The 19,676-nt window shown below is 38.5% G+C and overlaps 1 protein-coding gene across 2 annotated transcripts in view; it reads right to left on the bottom strand.

Annotated features, from left to right (window-relative positions):
* The window catches only part of RELN (reelin), a 279,445-nt gene that overhangs the window by 90,704 nt on the left and 169,065 nt on the right, over positions 1-19,676 (bottom strand). For both annotated transcript variants that reach the window (XM_051805023.1, XM_051805024.1), the window contains exons 12-20: positions 18,307-18,458; positions 15,194-15,306; positions 13,491-13,699; positions 10,893-11,021; positions 9,655-9,764; positions 6,764-6,830; positions 5,577-5,810; positions 4,791-4,952; positions 374-610 (exon numbers count right to left, since the gene is read on the bottom strand). In XM_051805023.1, coding sequence (XP_051660983.1) covers positions 374-610; positions 4,791-4,952; positions 5,577-5,810; positions 6,764-6,830; positions 9,655-9,764; positions 10,893-11,021; positions 13,491-13,699; positions 15,194-15,306; positions 18,307-18,458 — 1,413 coding nt within the window. The remainder of the gene's footprint in view (positions 1-373; positions 611-4,790; positions 4,953-5,576; positions 5,811-6,763; positions 6,831-9,654; positions 9,765-10,892; positions 11,022-13,490; positions 13,700-15,193; positions 15,307-18,306; positions 18,459-19,676) is intronic.

The following is a 19,676-nucleotide window of genomic DNA, read 5'->3' on the forward strand; positions in this document are numbered from 1 at the left end:
TTAGAAAATATTCAGAGTCTGTACTTAACAGATAATTTCATTACCTCCATACCTGTATTAACCTGACTGGATTTTAAGTGAAGATTATGAAAAATTTATTTCTTTTTCTATTAGAATATTCTTTATTTTGTTGGAAAAGAATGCTACATTCAGGGCTCCCATTAAACATTAAGTCTCTGTGCAATGGGGTGTAAAAGCTAACTGCTAATTGCAATTAGATTAGCAACTGTATTTTTGTCCATAATGTGAGGATGAGAAAAAATTACTCTGAATAGCTACTGGAATGACTCATTTGCAGCAGTTACTTGATTCTTAGCAGGATGAATAGACAAGAAAAACAAAAGTAGAACAGAAAAGAATACGTGTTTCTCACCAAAGAGTCCAGTCGTGTCCACAGTGAGGTTGGACATTTCCCAGGTAGAATCCCAGAGACTGTGTGACCTCAACTAGGTTGGTGAAGTCTAGACTGATGCTGTTGAAAAGCACAGAGGTCATGATAATTTCATCGATTGCCCACACGTCTTCGCCTTGAGAAGAGTGATAGGGTTGCCACCATCTGAACTGAATGCCGACCTGTCTTGCATCTTCAGGCAGCTCCACTGAAATTATTCTGGAAAACAAAACAAAATTATTATTGACAGTTTTACCATTTGTAGTAATTCCATGGGGTTGTGTTTTAGGGTAATTTTTTTCTTTATGACCCAAAAAATCATAGGTTAGATTCAGCCCAAAAATACTGGTATAGCTGCTACCAGTGAGAGGGACAGAGGAATTGTTAGTTCTCTTGGTAATCAATGTATTTACTGAAAAACAGCCACGTGCAAAAGCCACCAAAAAGAGTTTCTACCCATTTTGTAAATTTTGCTGCTGCCATGGGGCTCTCTGTAAACTTAGAGGTGCAAATTAGCAAAGGAATGATCAACTGACAAGGACTTAAGAATTCCAGCTCTATTTTCTCAGACTCAGTGGCTTTTATCCTGATCTGAAGACATGCATCTTCTAAACATCTGTGCTAGTTCCTGCACAGCATTGACATCATGCCTATGGTGCTGTTGTCCTAGAAGAACCCACTCCTGCAAATAGCCACATTCAGATGGAAAAAGTTCATCTTGTCAGACAGTGTGATTATGTATAGTCTTTAATGGCAGACACTTTTCTTTTGTAGCTGCACAGAGCTACAACTGGAGGTGAGCCCCAGGTGCTTCTGGTATGCAAGGTCATTTGATTTGTCATGGCAGCTATGTCAACAAAAGTAGAGTTGACAAACTGCAAAGAAAATTAAGAGTAATATCCAATTTCCAGGAGAAATTATCATAACACTGCAGCAGGGAGCATGCATTAATTGCCACAGCAATGATACCTTCTTAAAAGCTCCATAAATCACTAGGACCATGGTACCCCACACAGCCATGTCAACTGTGAGACAGACTGGCAACAGGGACATTTGTCTCCATTGGGGTACAATTACTTGCTGGCAAAAGGGTTTTCGGCAAGTTCATCATGTAGCTGATATTCTTCTTTCTCTCTTAGAGGAAATGTGTATAAAATGATAAATTGGGTAAACTGGAAGCATCTTTTTATTTTTTTAGCTTCATATTTTTTAGACTTAAGGCTTTATAAGCTGCCTGTTGTAATGTTTTATTCTCTGCACACGAAAGAGTCTTGTGCCTGTGTTGCTCTTAGTGCAAAACCACACCCTTAATAGTGTCTTGCTACACTGTCCTTGTAAACAGTAAATTTATAATACTGCTATTTAATGTTACATTCATTTTAAAAAAGAATATGTTAATTCATTAACCAGAAAAAAATCAAATGGCTTTGCCAAATAGTTGGGAAGTGCTCAAAAAGTCCTGCCTGGCATTTCTAGGAGCTTCCTGCTCTCCGTAGCCTGGAGGGAGCAGTGTCTAGGGACAGCCAGAGGTGACAGCTGCTGTATGCCTGTGGCATGGAACCAGCACTGTACACACTTTTTATGTGTGGTGGATACATTTCCTTTACACTCAAACATGCTTGAATGACTTCGTACCCTTCCAGGAGAAAGACCAAGCCTCATTGCTCTCTGACATGAATAAACTACAAGGACTTCTTTTCTACCAAGGATTCTCCAATAAGAAGCAACTTGATGACCTTTTGGGTTAATTTTTAGAGGCACAAATGACACTAAATTGCTACTGATGCTAAAAGGAACCAACGATTTTGTCATCCATGTGAACCTGAGGGAAGCGGGTATGCTGGCCAGGAGAAGCACTGTATCCAGTGGGTGCTGTGAAGCACTTGGCACTTGTATGAGCTAATGCTCTGCTATAATCCTGGACATATTTCTCTGCTGCCTCTGATGGCTGCACCTCAGGTGGCTGCCTCTGATGCTTGCATCTTCCTTTCACTCTTAACTCTCATAAGCTCACCCACGTGGACACTAATTCTCACTGACAGTAATATACAGAAAATCCTAAATCATGACATACACCACTGATACATGTATCAGGTGTTAAAATATTTAACACACGTTAAAATAAATTTCTCATCCCAGGGGATTAAGCTAATGCAATTTAAAAATGGAGGTGTAAACCATCATGTATGGCACATATGTTAGTATGCAGAACCCGGCTACATCTGCAGTTGTAACAACTCCTATCTGGCTTTGATTTGTTGGAGATAGATGGGGAGGGAGGGGAATTCCTGCTAATGACTTTTCTGCTGCAGAGAAGAAAAGTGTGCCCACTAACATTAGCAGCCACCATTAGATTTCTTAAAGACCAGCTGGGAGACCTTTGCTCTGATCTCATTCTTTCAAGCTATGCGCATACCTAATATTGAAAAGCCACCGCTGTTCTGCTCAGAAGAAAAATGCAGCTGTCAAATGTTAGCAGATTAAATGCACCTTTTCAGCAGAACATTAAATGTGTAATTATTTTTTGTATGACTGAAGACTAATTAAATTCCTGGATACAGACTGATTGCCAAACTTTGCAGCAGTCCATCTACGTTCCTAAAAATGCTGATATTTTCAGACAACATAATATGAAAAGGTGAAGCTTTCTTCATGTTCTTTATCATAATTATTGCCAGCATTATCTATCTTCAGGTTTGTATGTCTGTCATTTTTCTGTCTACCCAGAGTGGACTATATATCTATCCCATGGCAAAACCTTTCTAACCTGTGTACATTGTACTTAGTTCTTTGCCCTGTCAGAACAATGGAAATTGTGTTTCATTGTTAACCTCAAAAAGCAAAAAAGCCTATGGCATTTATATAATTTATTACATTTATATCTTAAACTTCATTAAAATCAGTCACTGGAATGTGTATTTTCCTTTTTGTTATAAAAATTTCATAGTGCTATATATTAAAAACCTTTAGGGAAATATAATTTCTACAGATGTAATCTTGAGTCTAAGAATTAGGAACATGGCCACATAAAATATATATGCAACTATAATAAAGGAAAGCAAAGGAAAATTTGAAGAAAACTTATAAGTGTTCCCATTTGTAGCATCTTTCCTTTGGAAACATTTAAAACTTCAGAAATTGAAATATACACTACGCTTCTACTAAATACAGACACTGATTTTTGAATATTTCCTATAGCTCCCAGGAAATAGTTTTAATGTTACAACTGTTTTTCCATCAGAATATTCTTAATCACACTTTGTATACTGCAGTTTTGTACTGAGTTATTGAAAAGATGTGGAAATCTAATTTTTTTTTTTAAGAGCATTGACCTGAGCTCAATAAATATAAATAATGAAAGTTATAAGTACATAAAGTGACTTGCAGGCTATTTACAGTTGCACCCCTGGGGCTGAGTCAGGTGTTTTCTTTGAACTCAGTGGAGTGGTAGAGAAGTAGACATGGGGCAATACCCAGGTCAAAGCCACCCTTGGGCAGGAATGGACTTTCTGGAATGAGTCCTGTGATGCCACTGCTGGTTCTACCTCTCCTGTGCCCCCTTGCAGAGCATCAGCTTTAATTAGGAGCACCCTCCTAATTAAAGGTGGATACTGTCAGGTTTAAGTGGGTTTGCACAGATCCAGCACAGGAGTTTTCAGTACAGGTGTGCTCATAGAGACCTCTGATTTTGCACTGCTCTCTTAAAATTGGTAGGTGGTCTCACAAATGTAGCAGTAAAGAATACCTTCTCTAAATACAAGAGATACATTCCTCTCTAATCTTACACCGAATGTAGTTGCTACTAGATGAGATGAGATCTTTGTTTAACTTCTTTTTGATTTGTGCAATTCCCAAGGACAGCCACCCTCCCAGGGCACTGAGTCCAACCCACAGGCACAGGCACAGCCATGAAGTCATGTAATTGCCTTCATAATGGCACAGGTGCAGTTTCCCTGAAGACCTGGAGAGACCCTCACAGTCAGATTTTGTCTGAGGTGTCCTGTGCTGCCTGCAAACTCCTAATCCCAGAGGATGGTGTAGTGAAGGTATCTATAGCTTCAAAGCTACAAATAATTTATGTTAATTTTTCTTTACAAGTGGCTGCTTCCGTGGCAAGAGACATGCCCCTATTTCCCTCAAGTACATTTCTATCCTTCATCCCACACTGCCTCAGCTTGTTCTGTTGTATCACCTGAGACTTGAATGCCATTAAATCCATGCATTCATTTTTATAGAACGACAAACTGTCTAAAACAACTACAAAATTTTAAGGAACAGCGGTAAGTTTTGCTGTGCAATAGAAAGTCTTCACTCCACTCACTCTTGCACCATGTACTTTAGTCTCTGCATTACAGTGACTGCACGTAGAGAACACTCCTCATGATAGTTATGCACATACCTTGGCTCGTGGTAGTTGAGATAAGAGTAGTGCTCCAGGAGTTTCCAAGTAATCCCGTTGTCATAGGAGTAGTGCAGCAGTACTCCTTCCCCGGGCTGGTCGGGTGCTTTGCAGGTACTCAGCACTGACTTGCTGCCCAGGCGTAGTGTGAACTGCAGGAACCTGGATCAGAGTTATACAAATATTTGTAGGCTATGGTTTGCATACTGTTTTTTTGTTGGTTTGGGGTTTTGTTGGTTTTTTGTTTTTGTTTTTGTTTTTTTTTCCCTAACCAGGTTATTTTCAGATCTTCTTAATCTGGGCAAATTTTGATAAATATCAGTTATGGGGTTTTGTTCGTGTGATTTGTTTTTATTGTCAAGTAATGCAATGTGGCACATATAGTTAAAAAAATGCCAATCATTACAGCATTTAATTATTTATTAGGCACTGAAGGGGAGGGAGAGATAGTGAATGGATCTAATCAGTTGCCACAAGCTGTCAAATAAACACAACCTATAAATAATTAATTAGCACTTGGCTTTGACACTCAGGTTTGATATTAACATTTCATATTTTCCATCCAAGCTGTATAACTCCCCTGCAGTCTGTTTTGGGCTCTGTTGTTTACAAAGCAGGAGGAAAAAAGGCAAATCTATGAAACTGCCATTAAAACATGGAACTAGGAGTCTTTTAAAAGCTTTTTTTCCTCCTAAAACAATCAGCTTAATAATACAGAAGGTTGTAGCTGGAAGGAGAGGGGTTCCCCAATTTCTCTGCCTCACGTTACTCCTCTTTCCCTCTCACCTGGACTGGGAGCTGTCGAGGAAGGAGGTGATAAGCTGGCGCCTCCCGTCCTTGTTGAAGACCAGGGCCTTGCCACTGGCCAGGACCCCGCAGCCAAAGCTGACCTCGGCCCCTCGGATGGAGTAAAAACTGTGGTAGGAGGAGAGGCGGGAGCTGGTGAAGCTCTCTGAGATGAACATAGGAAAGGTCTGCGACGCCATCTCACACGCTGGCCCAGAAAAGCCGGGGTCACACCTGGGGGTGAGGAAGATTGAAGGCGTAACTAATGACCCATCTTTTCAAGCGGCTGGTTGTCAAACCAACACACTGGCTGCAGTTGTTCGTGAACTGAAGATGTCTACGAGGTCCCTCTCAAAACACAAGGCCCAAGAACCTCCTTGAACTTTACTTAGGTAAAGTGGTGCATAGCCAATGATTTCTTTTCAGTAGTACTTCCTCTTACAATTTAAGAAAAACATAGTTAGGAACACACCACCAATCTACACATAACACAGAGCAGAAATATTTTTATTCATTTTTGGAACAAAAAACCTGCTGACATAATTTACACTTGTTCATACGTAATACGATGAATTTGCTTTTGTCTGTAGACTGTTAGGTGTGACTACAAAAAATTAAGTAACAAAACAGAATGCCACATGGGTCACACTCTTGTTAATACCTAAAAGTAGTTACACCAATATTTAGAATATGCTTACCGGTTTTGAGTAAGCACCTTTTTACTTTTTACAGAGGAACCCCTTTAACATGCCAGACTACCAGAAAAAAGTGGAGTGCTGATCTTCTGTCCTTGAGGTATGTTAGGTTATGGGATATTAGAACTATTAAAAATGTGATTATTTCCCAACATTTAATATAAAAGTGATACAATTCCAAATCACCTCTAAAACCAGTATAAAGTATGCATCACCAACATAACAGTGTTCTCTGTAGCCCATTTTAAAGTGAACTGGAAGTTAGATTCTCTAGCAAAAAAAAATAATAAAAAAGAAGTATTAAACATGCTGCTGTTTAGAAAGATTGATCTCTAGCTCTCCAGTGAGCTTTAGGCATTCTGGGGGCTATGCTAGTTTTATATTTAGTCATCTAAAAGAGCAAGGACTGAAATGAAAATCACTTCAACTTTCACATCACCGAGTGAACTATGTGGCAGAAATTGAATACAAGTACTGAATTATAAAACTTACTTGCAGCCATTTCTAGTGCACTGTCCTCGACCTGAGCAGAATTTAAGGCAAGATGGACCAATATAAACTGCAGAGAACAGAAATCAGTTAAATGAAGAGTTATGTTATGTCATAAACATAATATGAAAAATACAAGAAAATATACTGTTATTGTATTTATCTTAATCTCACTGCCTGGAAAAGGTCTACAATAGGATAAAATGTGTTTGAGTGTGTCAAGGATAGCCTGGGATAATTTATTAATTAAAGGGTAATATCTATCTGAGGCTGGAGATATTAGTGCTGTTTTAATTAATGTACCTGGTTTTTCTAAGTCTGTGAAACGAGATCAGATGATCTGTTAGGCACTGACCACTTTCTTGCCTTCCCTTCATCTTAGTTTGGAGATGTAATCCAATATATATATATATACAGGTACATTCCAATGACAGTCTTGTAGATTTTAAAAATGTTTCACTGCTTCTCTCATGGAAATGTACATACTTAACTTCACTGTACTTATGGGAATTGGAACCTGCCCTGATATGTCTTAAGTAACTATTAAATATAGTTAAATACATACTCTTTCACTGATTATTTTAAATGGAATAAAATTCTAAATCCTATGGGCTCAAAAATACACCAGACTTATTTTACTCTTTTACTTTATCTTCCTCCAATGACTCCTAATTGACAATGTTGATTTATTGTGAAAAATATGAATGATGGATAGATGAGCAAATCTTGGTATAATCCCTTGCACTACTATAAAGAAAAGCCATAACTTGTGGGCAGTATTATTTCAATACAATATGATTAGAGGCCTTAACCATGAGCAGCATCCCTTTTTCTGTTGAAGACTGCCTATTACTTGGGTTATCCACTTGCACTGTGACTTTTGGAAGGAATAGCCACCAATTCTGTAACAAGCAGTACTTATTCTGTTTCCTAGTTTCATGATGTCGCCCATCACGGCAGCATCAGCTCTCCCTGGCAGACACACGCTGAATCTCTGTTAGCTACTCCCTATAACTCCTCATCAGATTTCATGTGATTTCTAGATTTTCTCACCTCTCAGGGTGCAAAAATTCTGTTCTGTCTGTTTGATTTCTTTGTGTATTTTGAGGTCTTTTTGAGGGGGTGGTAAAAGTAGAAGGGTTAAAGATGTAATGATGTCATTCAAAATAAAAAAACTTTATGGAAATTGGCATTTTTCCAGTGTTTCGGAAAGATGGCCACCTTCCAGATTTCATTTAAAACTTAATTCACATAGGAAACAGTTGTGAAGCTAAAAGTCACAGTACTGAATCCTTGAAAACCTTCCTCTCTTCAAGAATTTGAGTAGATTGCCAATATTTATGGTTTTTTCCCTACAATACAGCGTAAGGCTTGAGTGTCATAGTATCTAACAAAGGAGGCATTCAAAACCTCAGAAACATGTTAATCTTTAAGACTTGATTCCTATATCGTGGTTTTGCACCTCAAATTCAGAGCAGGTACTTTTTAGGTAGAGGTTTTGTAAAACCTTTTTTGACATGGTACACACTGGAGCACACAGCATCCTTTGATGGAATTCCATTTTGTTCTACAAGCAAAGGTAGTGCAGATAAATGAATTGTCAATGATCTTCAGAATCTTGTTTTGTCCTGTTGTAAAGAATTTGTATCCTTAGATTGATTTAATCTTCTCATTTCTGTGAAAATCTCATGAGTGTCTCTAACACTTAAAGTCTACATTTTCTTTGGTAGCAACTCATCTTAGCAGATACTCACAGACATCTTTTATGTTTACATACCTACATTTTCCCTTAATTTCAATTTCTTTTTGATGTATATCTCATCTCTAAAGACAAGCATTAATACTCTATCTAGATGTCAAGATGATGCTACTTCCCATTAATATGATTAAGAGAACAATTTTCATGACTTTTAGTGACAAACTTTCCTTTGTGGCACTACCTTATCTGCTTCAAGGATTTTCTTTTCAAAACTAGGCATAAATCTGTTTTAAGAATTCTGCAAAATGTAACTATTTACCATTCCCAGGCTCCATATCAAACCCTACTGGGAATCATTACAAAATTTCACAGACTATTGTACCTCACTGTAAATCTCTAAATTACATATTTCACATACCTAACCAAACAAATTCCGGATGTAGTTTATTTAGTCCCAAATCATTTATGGCTAACAAGCAAGCTAAAAAAATTGCACTTTCTCATACTTAGCCCTTTTGATCATGCTTATTTCTGCCTGTCATACATTTTATCCTGTGTTCCTAAATACTTTTTCTGTGCTTTAAAATATTTCCTTTTAATTCTGGTCCCGGTTGTCCCCTGCATTGTTTTATAAATATATGGATCAACATAAGCTCCTCTTAGTTAAAAAAAGGTATGTGGAAAATAATGTCCTAAAAGAAGAACAGTTCCATAAAACATATGGTGCTTTTCTCAAAGATACTGTAAACAATGTAAAAGTTTTGTCATTGTTTTGGTAGCAGTGTTGCTTGAAGGTGGTCTTCTACGTCCAGAAGGAAAAATACGTCCCAAATGCTGTACCTGCTGCTAAGGCTGGTGCAGTGCATGTCCTTAATAGCCAGTGTAGTATCTAATTATGTAATTAGGACTAAGCAGACAGAGGAAATGTTATATTAAGCCCTTGCCACCAATATCTTTTCCTGGAAAGCATTCAATTAAAAGAAAGAAAGGTAATCTACTAGGCTATTGTCTTTTCAAATGGCAGAATTTCCCTCTAGCTTCAAAATGTACCTGTTACCAAGAGCAGATAAGCAGAAAAAGGATTTAATAAACTGTAAATTCACTGGCTCATGATTGTGGAAAATATGTTTACATAGAGCAGCATATAAAAAATTCACTCTTCTGATTTGTCATGATCATGGATAAGAATACTAACTATTATCGATTGCCCACATATTTCCGAGGATTGGTCCTGTTTGTCTCCATCGAATCCTGGTGTCACTTGTTAATGCAGCATTGGGAAGGGGAGTAGTTATTCGGTTCCACCTGAAATACATATAACACAGGCTCTAGCATTTTACACTGAGAGTTGTTAAGCAACTGTATGTTTTGCAGATATGTTTATGTATACTGGAAGCTTTGTGAGATGTTCTAATTTTAAAATCTATTCAAATGAAGGATGAATTTATGGCAGCTTTAGAAAACACAAATAAAAAAGAAGAACATGGCCCATGATATTTTCATACAATATGTGAATAATAATTATTATCTTATAAAACCTAGCCATTTTTCCCCCGTTGGAATGCATGAAGTCAGCAAAGACCTTAACCTCCTTTGCTTCTCCATCTCAATGAGTATCTCATAAATTGCAACCTTTCAGTATGACTGAACTCTGTTTGGTGGAAATCCTCTGTGGGTAAGAAGTGGTGCAGAGGATTTGGCCTGCTGTGGTCTGGGCCATCATTATCCATGGGGGCCACACTTCCCACATACACCAGGGATAATGGTTCCTATGAAAACAGGAATGGTGCGGGGTGGGGGGTGTCATGAGATCACAGCAATGCTTCAACTACACTTTCTTCTCATAGTCATACCTGCTGCTCTGAAGTCTGTAGAAGTCAGGATACAGAAGGATAGACACGGATTTTGTGCTATGCAGCAAGATGCCACAGTTTATTTTTCAGTGAGAACAGTACAGGAGAGATTTACTTACTAAGAGGGGCCGATAAAAGAAAGTGACACTAACAACGACCTCTATCTGCAGAAGTACAGAGGATGTCATTCACAGTACGCCAGTACTGGGATTTCAAGTGAGTAAAGGTGACTGAGGATGTAAACATGGCTTTAACTGATGTTTTCTCTGACTAAGAAGAAAACTCTGTGCCTTTAACAAAGTAAAACTTTTCTTCTCATTACCAATGTGCTGCCCACAAGTGGGTTTTTTTGTAATTTATCTTTAGCATCAAAAAAATAATATTATACCACAGAGGCACCCCCATACATTTCAAATTTAATTACTGGGCAGCCAAGGAGCCCAGAACACTCTTTCCTTGCTGTCCTCAGCCAGTCAAAAAAAGAAAGATGACATGGAGTTGTGTGCTTTGCTGCTTTCTTCTGTCACCTATAATTCACTTCTCTAATCTTGCATCTCAGTTTTGCAGAGAACACACTCACCCGTTGTAATTTTCAGAGGCATAGATGGTGCTGTGGGGGAGGTGAGGCCCAGCACATATCTCAGGCAAACACTCGGTGTGGAGCAGGGACCAGGAGCGACCATGGTTGGTTGAAAACTCCAAGCTGACGCTGGTTAACACATTGAAGGAGAAGAAGGAGAAAGACACCATGAAGCTACCTGGCATAGTCTCATAGCAGAAGTACCAACACCAAGAAACCACTCAGTCAGCTATTCCTAATAACTGATTAGGAAACATGAGATAATTTTAAGCAGACTTTGAATACAAAAAGTCCTGAAAATACAAACATGAAACAAACCTGACTGTTTAAAAACCTCAAGGATAGCCTATAGACTGAGGATTGTCTAAACACACCTCTTATTTGAGCACCAGTGTTTTTATGCTACTGCTGTTAAATGAGCTGACTTTACTTTTATATTTCAGATTCAAATAGTTTCAGATATAAGGAGAAAATCTGGATTAATCAGAGCTAGGCAGCATCATGTGAGCACAGGACAGTTATAGCTGCCAACTGCTAACCATTACACCTGCAGAAGGTGGCAAAAAACCACTAGCTATTCATGCACCAGCTGGCTCTTTCCTGGTTTAACCCCCCCAACATTGTTTACAGCCTACAAGTATAAGGAAATCCTTAGATGCTTTACATTCTGAAGACCTTGCAAAAGTAATATAGTGCTTGATTTATTAAAGTTTTAGTATTTTACTGAATTACTTTTGTAATTTGCTTCATATAATTAGCTGTAATATTCTGTTTTATTTTAAGTAAAGCCAGCGGAACATTATAAAAATCATAATTCATCTCCTCAATATTAAATTATTGGATTCTGACTTTTTCTTTTTATGGAAATTTGCTGACAATATTACCTTATTTAAATGTACCATCACTGTGATAAGTGTGTACTAAAACAGTTTATAGAGGTTTTGACTAATTTATTTCAGATTTAACTGTAGCAATACCTTGGAGGGTCATATTTACTGCATATATTCAGTATGAGTCTCTCACATTTGCGGTAATGAAAGCATTATGAATAATGCTGTAGACCAGGAGATGTGAAATGCTGCAGTATTTGGGAAATACAAATAGGGAAAATGGTGACCTAGTACTTCTTTTGTCATGAAGAAGGTCACTTCTTCAGGAATAGTTTAGTGAAGGAAGAATATTAATCTTTTGAAGTATATACCACTCTCCACAGATAACCGACTAAGACAGAGACTTTATATAACATGTTTACTGGACAGGAGTGTTTACAGGCAAAGTTTTCACTTTTCATATAGGAAAATGTTGCTGCCTTCACTTTCTATCAAATATAAGTGCAATGCCTTGAATTTTGCTGCTCCTTGAATTCTGTTACCCTGCATGGATGCTGGAACTGTCAATGCTAATGCAGCTCTTTCCAGTTGGAACCAGATGCCATGGGACATGGATGTGAAAGCACTTACAGTCTCTGACTTTAAACTCTCAACTCTGGAAAATGTAAAGTAACTTAATCCTCATAAAATAACAAGATAAATATTCTCACACGTACATAAGGAAAGAGGGAAAGTGGGCAGTTTGGTTTTGGGTCCCCTATTTGAAGAAGGCTCTTAAGAAGCTGGAGAGCTGGAGCAGAGGATAGGCAAGATGTCCACGGCCTCGAGCATCAAGCTAGGATGGGCTGAGGAGCTAGCTTGCTCAGCCTGGTAAGGAGGGGTGAGCTGCAGCATCCTGTGATGGTGCAGAGGGCACTCACAAGGAAATTGGAGTCAAATTCTCCTCAGTAGTGTCAGACACAGTAGAAAGGACAATGGCCATACAGACATTGCTTCAGAGTTTTATATTGGACATTAGAAAACACTTTTTCACTTGAGCAGGTCACTCAGAGCTTTAGCACAGTATCCATCCATTCAAGCCATGGATAGGCAAAGCCATGTTTGACCTATGCTCGTAACAGTCTCACCTGCAGCAGCAGGTTTCACTAGAAAACCTGTGAAGGTCCCTTCCAACAAACATTTCTATGACTCCATAAAACATAGAGCTGCAAATGACTCCCTTCTTTCCCTTTCCCTCTCACTTCATGGAAAAATTCACACTGAATGTCCTGCAGAAGTGAAGCCAAAAGGAGTTCTGTGGCCAATCTACAGACAGTGAGCTCCTCACACTGATGGTCGTTAAGATGAGGGCCATTTATAACCAGTCTTACAAGAACTAGATATGCTTGTGGCATCGGTAATCTGAGAGGTCAGCAGGGTAGGTTTCTGCTGCTGCCTTTAATAATTTCCCCCTTACACAGTACTAAGAGGCAAATCTCATGTTCCTTAGAAACTGAAGAAAAAGTCCCTCTGAAATCATGACCATATTTCAGAATAGGGGACCAGTTTTGACCTGGAAAGCTATTTATTAGCTCTTCATTGCACATTAGATTCATAAATTTGGGCATGTGGAAACCAGGAGAAACATTAGGTTTTGAGCAGCTTATATTTGTCATTATTAATGGGATCCTTTCTTAATGAAAAAAGATTTCCAAAATCTCATATAGATTTTATAAATCAAATTATACTAGAAAGCTGAAAATCGAAAGAATGATCTCTCCAGTTGTACCTGTTACCAGGTTGATAAGTTCCACAACCCAAATTGATAGAAAATTGGATCATGTGAGTCACTGTGGAAGGGAGCACCGGAAGGACGTGGAAGTAATCCACAGCCCAGACATTCCTGTTGTGGCCTTGGTGACTCTTTTGCTTCAGGCAAAACTTGGTTGCAGGAGTCTGAAGGTCCGGATTAATGACAACAGAAACCAAAGATGGAACCTTTAAAAGAAAATAAAGCTTAGATAAATTAAAAAAGGTCAAAAGGTACCATTTAAAATAAAAAAGCAACTTCAATTGTGCTGACCCAAACATGTGCTATTCTCTCTCCTTGCTTCACTTTGTTAACTCTTTTAGCTACTTTTTTCTACACAAGATCCCAACTAAAATAATTTGCTATTATGTGCACAGGTATTAACACTCTGGATACCAGTGCTACTTATCACCTTAGAGGGATCAGGTTGTCTGCTTGTAAAGACACGGTAGAAAAGACTGTCCCTTCTGTCTTCTGAAAAATGCTAGTTTACATTGTCAGCTTCAGCTGGTAATAGAATATGATGTTTGTCCTGGAGCCTTACAGCTCACAGAAGCAAACACAAGGTAGTGGCATGTCTAGTCTGAATACATGAGAATAGAGTAACAGCATGAGTTCACAGGCATATGTGGAGAGGATGTTATGTTGCTGAAATATACGAAAGCACTGCTTTACAAAGCTTAGCCTTTGTCCTAAAGCAACGTAATTAGAACTGTATTATGTCAAAAGAGGATGTCAGCTTTAAAATTGCCTGTTCAAAAAAAAAACTTCCACAATGAATTCAGTGTAATTTCAGATCCTGTCTCGCCCCAAGTTCCCCAATTAATTTTTTATTATTTTACAATTACAGCTTCCTTCGTTTACAAAAGTTCTACCCTGTCTTTCACACAGAAGCAGGCAAGGAGGGAAGCCACACACAATGAAACAATGCAAGTGACTCAACCGAACACAGGCCAAATCCTACTGTAAATATTTGGTTTCTGAATGCTACGGTTACAGGAAAAATGCACACAGACCTGTGCTTGAAATCAGCTGCATCTTTACCAACAAATTTCCTTCACGCTATGTAAGCATACTGCATTTCAAGCTCTGGAACATCCACGTGTACATGTATTAAATATCAGATTTTGCTTTCTATTTTACAGCAGCAGAATAAGGAGACCTCAGGGCTGGGTTACTCAGGATAGATATGGTCTAAGTGTTTCCCTGCCCTAGACAGGAAGGATCCTGACAGCAAGTTCAAGGTCTTTATAGTCCTGCCTCAGGGTGGTGGACGTGGTTGGAAGGCGGTTGCACTGTCAGCAGAGGAGATGCTGCCTCCCATGGCTGAGTCCATGCCCATGCCCACATCACTGTGACTAGTAGGAGCTTGGGTGGAGACAGGAGTAATCATTTGTGAGGAGACATTATCACTGAAGTTTTCAGCTGATAACTGACAACTTTTGCCCATGGCTTGTTTCCTGTCACCCCATCCCCAGCCAACACTGCAATCCTGCTTGGGGCTGGAATAACCAGCAATAACTGCAGAGCTGTGCTGCAAAGGCACCAGACTGCTCCCAGATCTGCACATGATTTATGTGCTTGGGAAGGTCATGTTTGAGTGTCCCTGAGGAATTCAACACACAATATTGAAAAGATAATGATATCTATCCCATCCACCTGCTTTGTTTATGATGATTTACCTTGTAAGCAGCATAGGTCAGGGTATCAAGAGGTATGTGTTCCCTCCTGCCTTCAATCTTGGCATAAAGTATGACATCATTTTCATGGGATTCTCCAGAATCACAAGTTCCTCCTGTACAAAACACATTTGAGTGAGAAAAAAATTAATTGAAGCTCTCATTATTGGAAAGTGGAATCATATTATGCAGCCATAATTATGAAAATAATTAAAATCAGATGCTATTTAACTTAGGATCTGAAACAAAAGAACACCAGCCCTACAGACACAGTGTATAGGAATTATTTGATCAGATACACCATGCCAGAGATCAAGGGGGTTGACGATTATGAAAACCTCAAGTACCTCTTTTAATCAGCTTATCAAAAAAAATTTTAATAGAAAATGCTGTGCCCAAAGCAATACTTCTGTCTGTGTGCTTTAAATCCTATTTACATAGAAATGCTCTGCTTTTGAGTTCTAATCAGTAAACTGTTATTTAGTACTCACACTTCATGCAGTCACACACATGGCATGTGACATTCTCTTAAATACTTCTCAGCTGATAGTTTGGCAGCTGAGAACTTGTTCTAAGTAGGAAATGAGGAAGACTGCTGTGTACCTTATTTGTTGTACTGCTCCTTCTACTGTCTGCACCATAGAGGGAGGGAGGGAGTGAGAGAGGGATGGATGGATGGATGGATGGATGGAGTCTATTGTACCACACAAAGCATGTGTGGCATGCTTGCCTCACTGGAATAGGGCAGCATTTGAAATACCTTCATAGCAGTAGAACCCAAAACATTGATTAACCTACTCTGAAAGAACGGATTAGTTGCCAAATGCAAGCATTTAGTCCTGCTTTATAGATACAAGATGGATATCATCACACTAATTTGGTGTTCTGGAAAAGAATTTTTTTAAAAAAAATTCCTCTATTTGAAACAGGAAACATAATTTCTCTATTTCCTTAGTACACTATGGGTACTGCGTGTACTAAAAAAACCCTCAAAAATAAAAACAAAAATCAAAAACAGAATGAGGAAGAGTTTGAAAAGTCTGCAAAGTAGAAAGGTTGTGTATATTGGAACACTTTCTCTGCTTTTTTTCACTGCAGACAGCCAGTTCTTGTAATGGACTAGGTAGGGCAGTCCAGCGAACTAGATTAGATGTGCATCTTTGATGTGTTTTATACTGTAATAAGGAACATCCGTGTGTCCTTTCAAATCTCCTTGCCTGAATGTTTAAACTATTATTTATTTAATTTAAAAGTACACACAGAATACATTTTTCAAACAACATCCCACTATCCTCTGTGCCTACATCTGCTGACAACTTTTCTCCTAAGTTCAGAAGGTTGACAAAATTTCTTTCCTGTTTTTCTTGCAGGTGTTGTAATGTTTGGAAGAACTGGGAAAAAGCATCCTCTTTTTCCTGTGCTTTATTCATAATTCATGTAACACAGAGATGATGTGCAACAATTTAGGACAACAATATGAGGTCTTCCCCTCATTAAATAAAGTGTGTTTTTTCTTGTTGATACAGAAGGTTGCTTGTGGAGGTCACAGGTTTATCCTCTGCTTCCTCCTTTATTATTCTATTATTTGCTTTTAAGCAAAAATCCTCAGGTCCTCTAAACATGCTGTTGAGAGAATAACCTCATGCAATTTCCTCTATGTGCAAAATAAAAGTTCTGGAAAAACCCTGTGAGTGTTAACTACCACGTTTATGGGGATTTTGGTCTGTTGCAACACCAAACTAGTGAAGTTGCACTGACAACAACAGCAGGGAGGGGAAGCAACAGGACAGGTTGGTTCCTGGCTGCTTTCTTAGCCCTTGTAAATGACAGAGGTTCTGACACTTTACCCCAACAGGGGAGGTCCACAGATGTTGCTAACACCACGTCAGTGTTTTTCATGCAGACCATACCTCCTCCAAGACTGTAGCACACTCTGTGTGAATCTCATCCTGGGCCAACACATTATCAGAGGAATTGTTTATGAATGGAGTAAAAGCTTTTGAGCAGAAACTGTTTTGTGGGTTCAACTAGGTAAGGCTGTCCCACCTCTGTGCTAATCCTATCTCATCCTCAGGTGCAACTGTCTTGACTCTGATGGATTAACACCAGGGTCTACATATACATGACTGCAGGAGGATATGACAGGTACCTATAAAAGCTCTATGGTGGGGTAAGGATGGCAAAGATATGACTATATCTTCTAATGATGGATTAAGGGGCACTGAGTGAAATTAGAATATACAAGACAAGAAGATGCTTCTTCATATGAGAATTGTTAAATTATGGAGCTGTGGGCACAGTAGGCAGGTTCACTTGGTTAAACACTAGTACCAAGGATCATTTTAGGCACTGGCTCACCTACCTGCCACTATAGCAGGGCTGTGACTCTCCCCCAAGTCCCAAGTTACAACTGCCAGCTTTGTGCTAATGTCTCAGATGTGCTTGGTTAACTCAAGTGGCAACAATAACCAGTGCTTACATGACAAATCCTGCCTGAGGACTGGACAAGAGTGAACACAGGCCTGTGTGTGCACCAGGTGCTTAAGGTGTCTTTATAACAACAGAGATCCACAGTCTGACTCCAGGAAGCTGCTCAGCTGGTCCAGCACAGCTGTCTCATGGTGAGCTGAATGGATTTTTCTAGCAATAGTACTGACCACAACACCTCTAACTATAAAGGAAGTTCAGACACTGATCTTACATGCACATACCTTCATGTAACTTCTATATTAAACTGTCTTAACTTGGATCTAAATGTTTATCTCAACCAAAAAAATGGCTAGATAAATCCATGGAAAAAAAGCCCACCAAGGGCTACTAAACCCAGAGTGCCCTGTCTGGTTCAAAAGGGTTTCCATCTGCAAGTCAGTGTCATCTGGGAGAATATTTTTGGGAGACCTATTTGTGTGCTCACCATGTTTGTCCATCTGCATGGACATACAGAAGGGTGGACTCTGATCTGACCAGCAGTGGTCAGTCTTACATCCTCATGGGCATCACAGTCACAAATCAGTGCTATCTTCTTTGAAGGAGTATTTAAAACAGTTCCATGCACACTGCACAACTTAAATCTCACATACTTCACAACTTGTATTACATGAGGAATTTATACTCACCCATACTGAAATAAAATCTCAAGTTCCCATAACCTGTAGTGTCCATATATGGAGTACATATTTTTCTTTCTCCATCTCTGAGGAATACCATAGCTGAGCCAGATTCCAATGTCCCACATTCAGTACCAATGACGGCTCCAAATATGTCCCACCTGCAGAGGTCAACAATAGGTGGAGAATGTGCAGCAGCACGTTACTGATAAACTCACACAAAGCATGTTCTATGGGTTCATTTGTACATAGAAAAGCAGCTGTTTCTATTCTTACACAGGACAAAAAACACAGTGTTTCAAATGTGATTCCTATGACACTACTTACATATTCAATATTAGCTTTTAAACTCAGTTGACTCAACTAAAGCAAAGTTAATGTAAGTATCTTAAAGAAATTAGCAGAAAAGCATGAATTACTAAAAAATGAGGTTTTAATGAATGCTATTACCAAATAGAGAATGTTGTGTTGTTCTATCACCTTTATTAGTTTTTCTGGCATTAAAATAGTTAAAATTTAGTCGCACTCTGCTCCATTTTGCACAATATAAGGTTTATAGATCAATGAAACTTGAAAAGGCACATGTCCACCATATCTGCTATTGAAATATCAAATATGTAGAAAATAGCTGAAAATGCTCTCTTTTCATCTTTTTCAGCATTTAGGGTAACAGTTTTTAACTAACACATGAACAGAGTATAAAAAAAAGACTGCTGTGTTTTTAATATGTGATGATATGATCTTTCTCAGTTTTTCTGTATAACATTTTATCTTATTTTTATTCAGTGATAATTAAAAGAGCTGTTGCAGAATTTTCCAATTAAATATTTTATGTTGAAAATACATTTTCATCATGAAAGCATTGGTTACTTCAAAACTCGATTACAATATTTTGAAATACTAGAAACTGTTGAAAATATGCATTATTTTGGTCTGATACATTATTATTATTCATGTCAAACTTAATTAATCATAAAGTATTTAAGTATTATAAGGCTGGTAAAACAATGAAATTATTTAGAGTTACTAAATTCTGATAATCCAGTCATTTAACTATTCAGGATGATTGAGGAGGAATGAGAAAACAAGGAATTTCAGAAACTTTTGTGGGAAGGCAGAGCCTTTTCCTTTCTCCTTTTAGCAGAAACCATCTCTAGCAGTTATGTGCCACATGACAATTTCAAAAACTGTCATTTCAAGAACTAAACAGTCTATTTAGTAGTTTAACCATTCCAACTATTTCAAAATGCATTTCTAGGATCTACTTTAAAGCTGCCAGTTTCCCTACTGACCTAAGCTGTGACAGACCAGCAACATATCTGTTTGGAAATCCTGCTTTAAAACTGTCAGTCATCTACACAGGAGTTAGGGAGCTTAAC

The sequence above is a fragment of the Manacus candei genome, unplaced genomic scaffold (genome assembly GCF_025592945.1).
Source record: "Manacus candei isolate 608988 ecotype Guabito, Panama unplaced genomic scaffold, ASM2559294v1 h1tg000063l, whole genome shotgun sequence".
In the NCBI taxonomy this organism is placed as follows: domain Eukaryota; kingdom Metazoa; phylum Chordata; class Aves; order Passeriformes; family Pipridae; genus Manacus; species Manacus candei.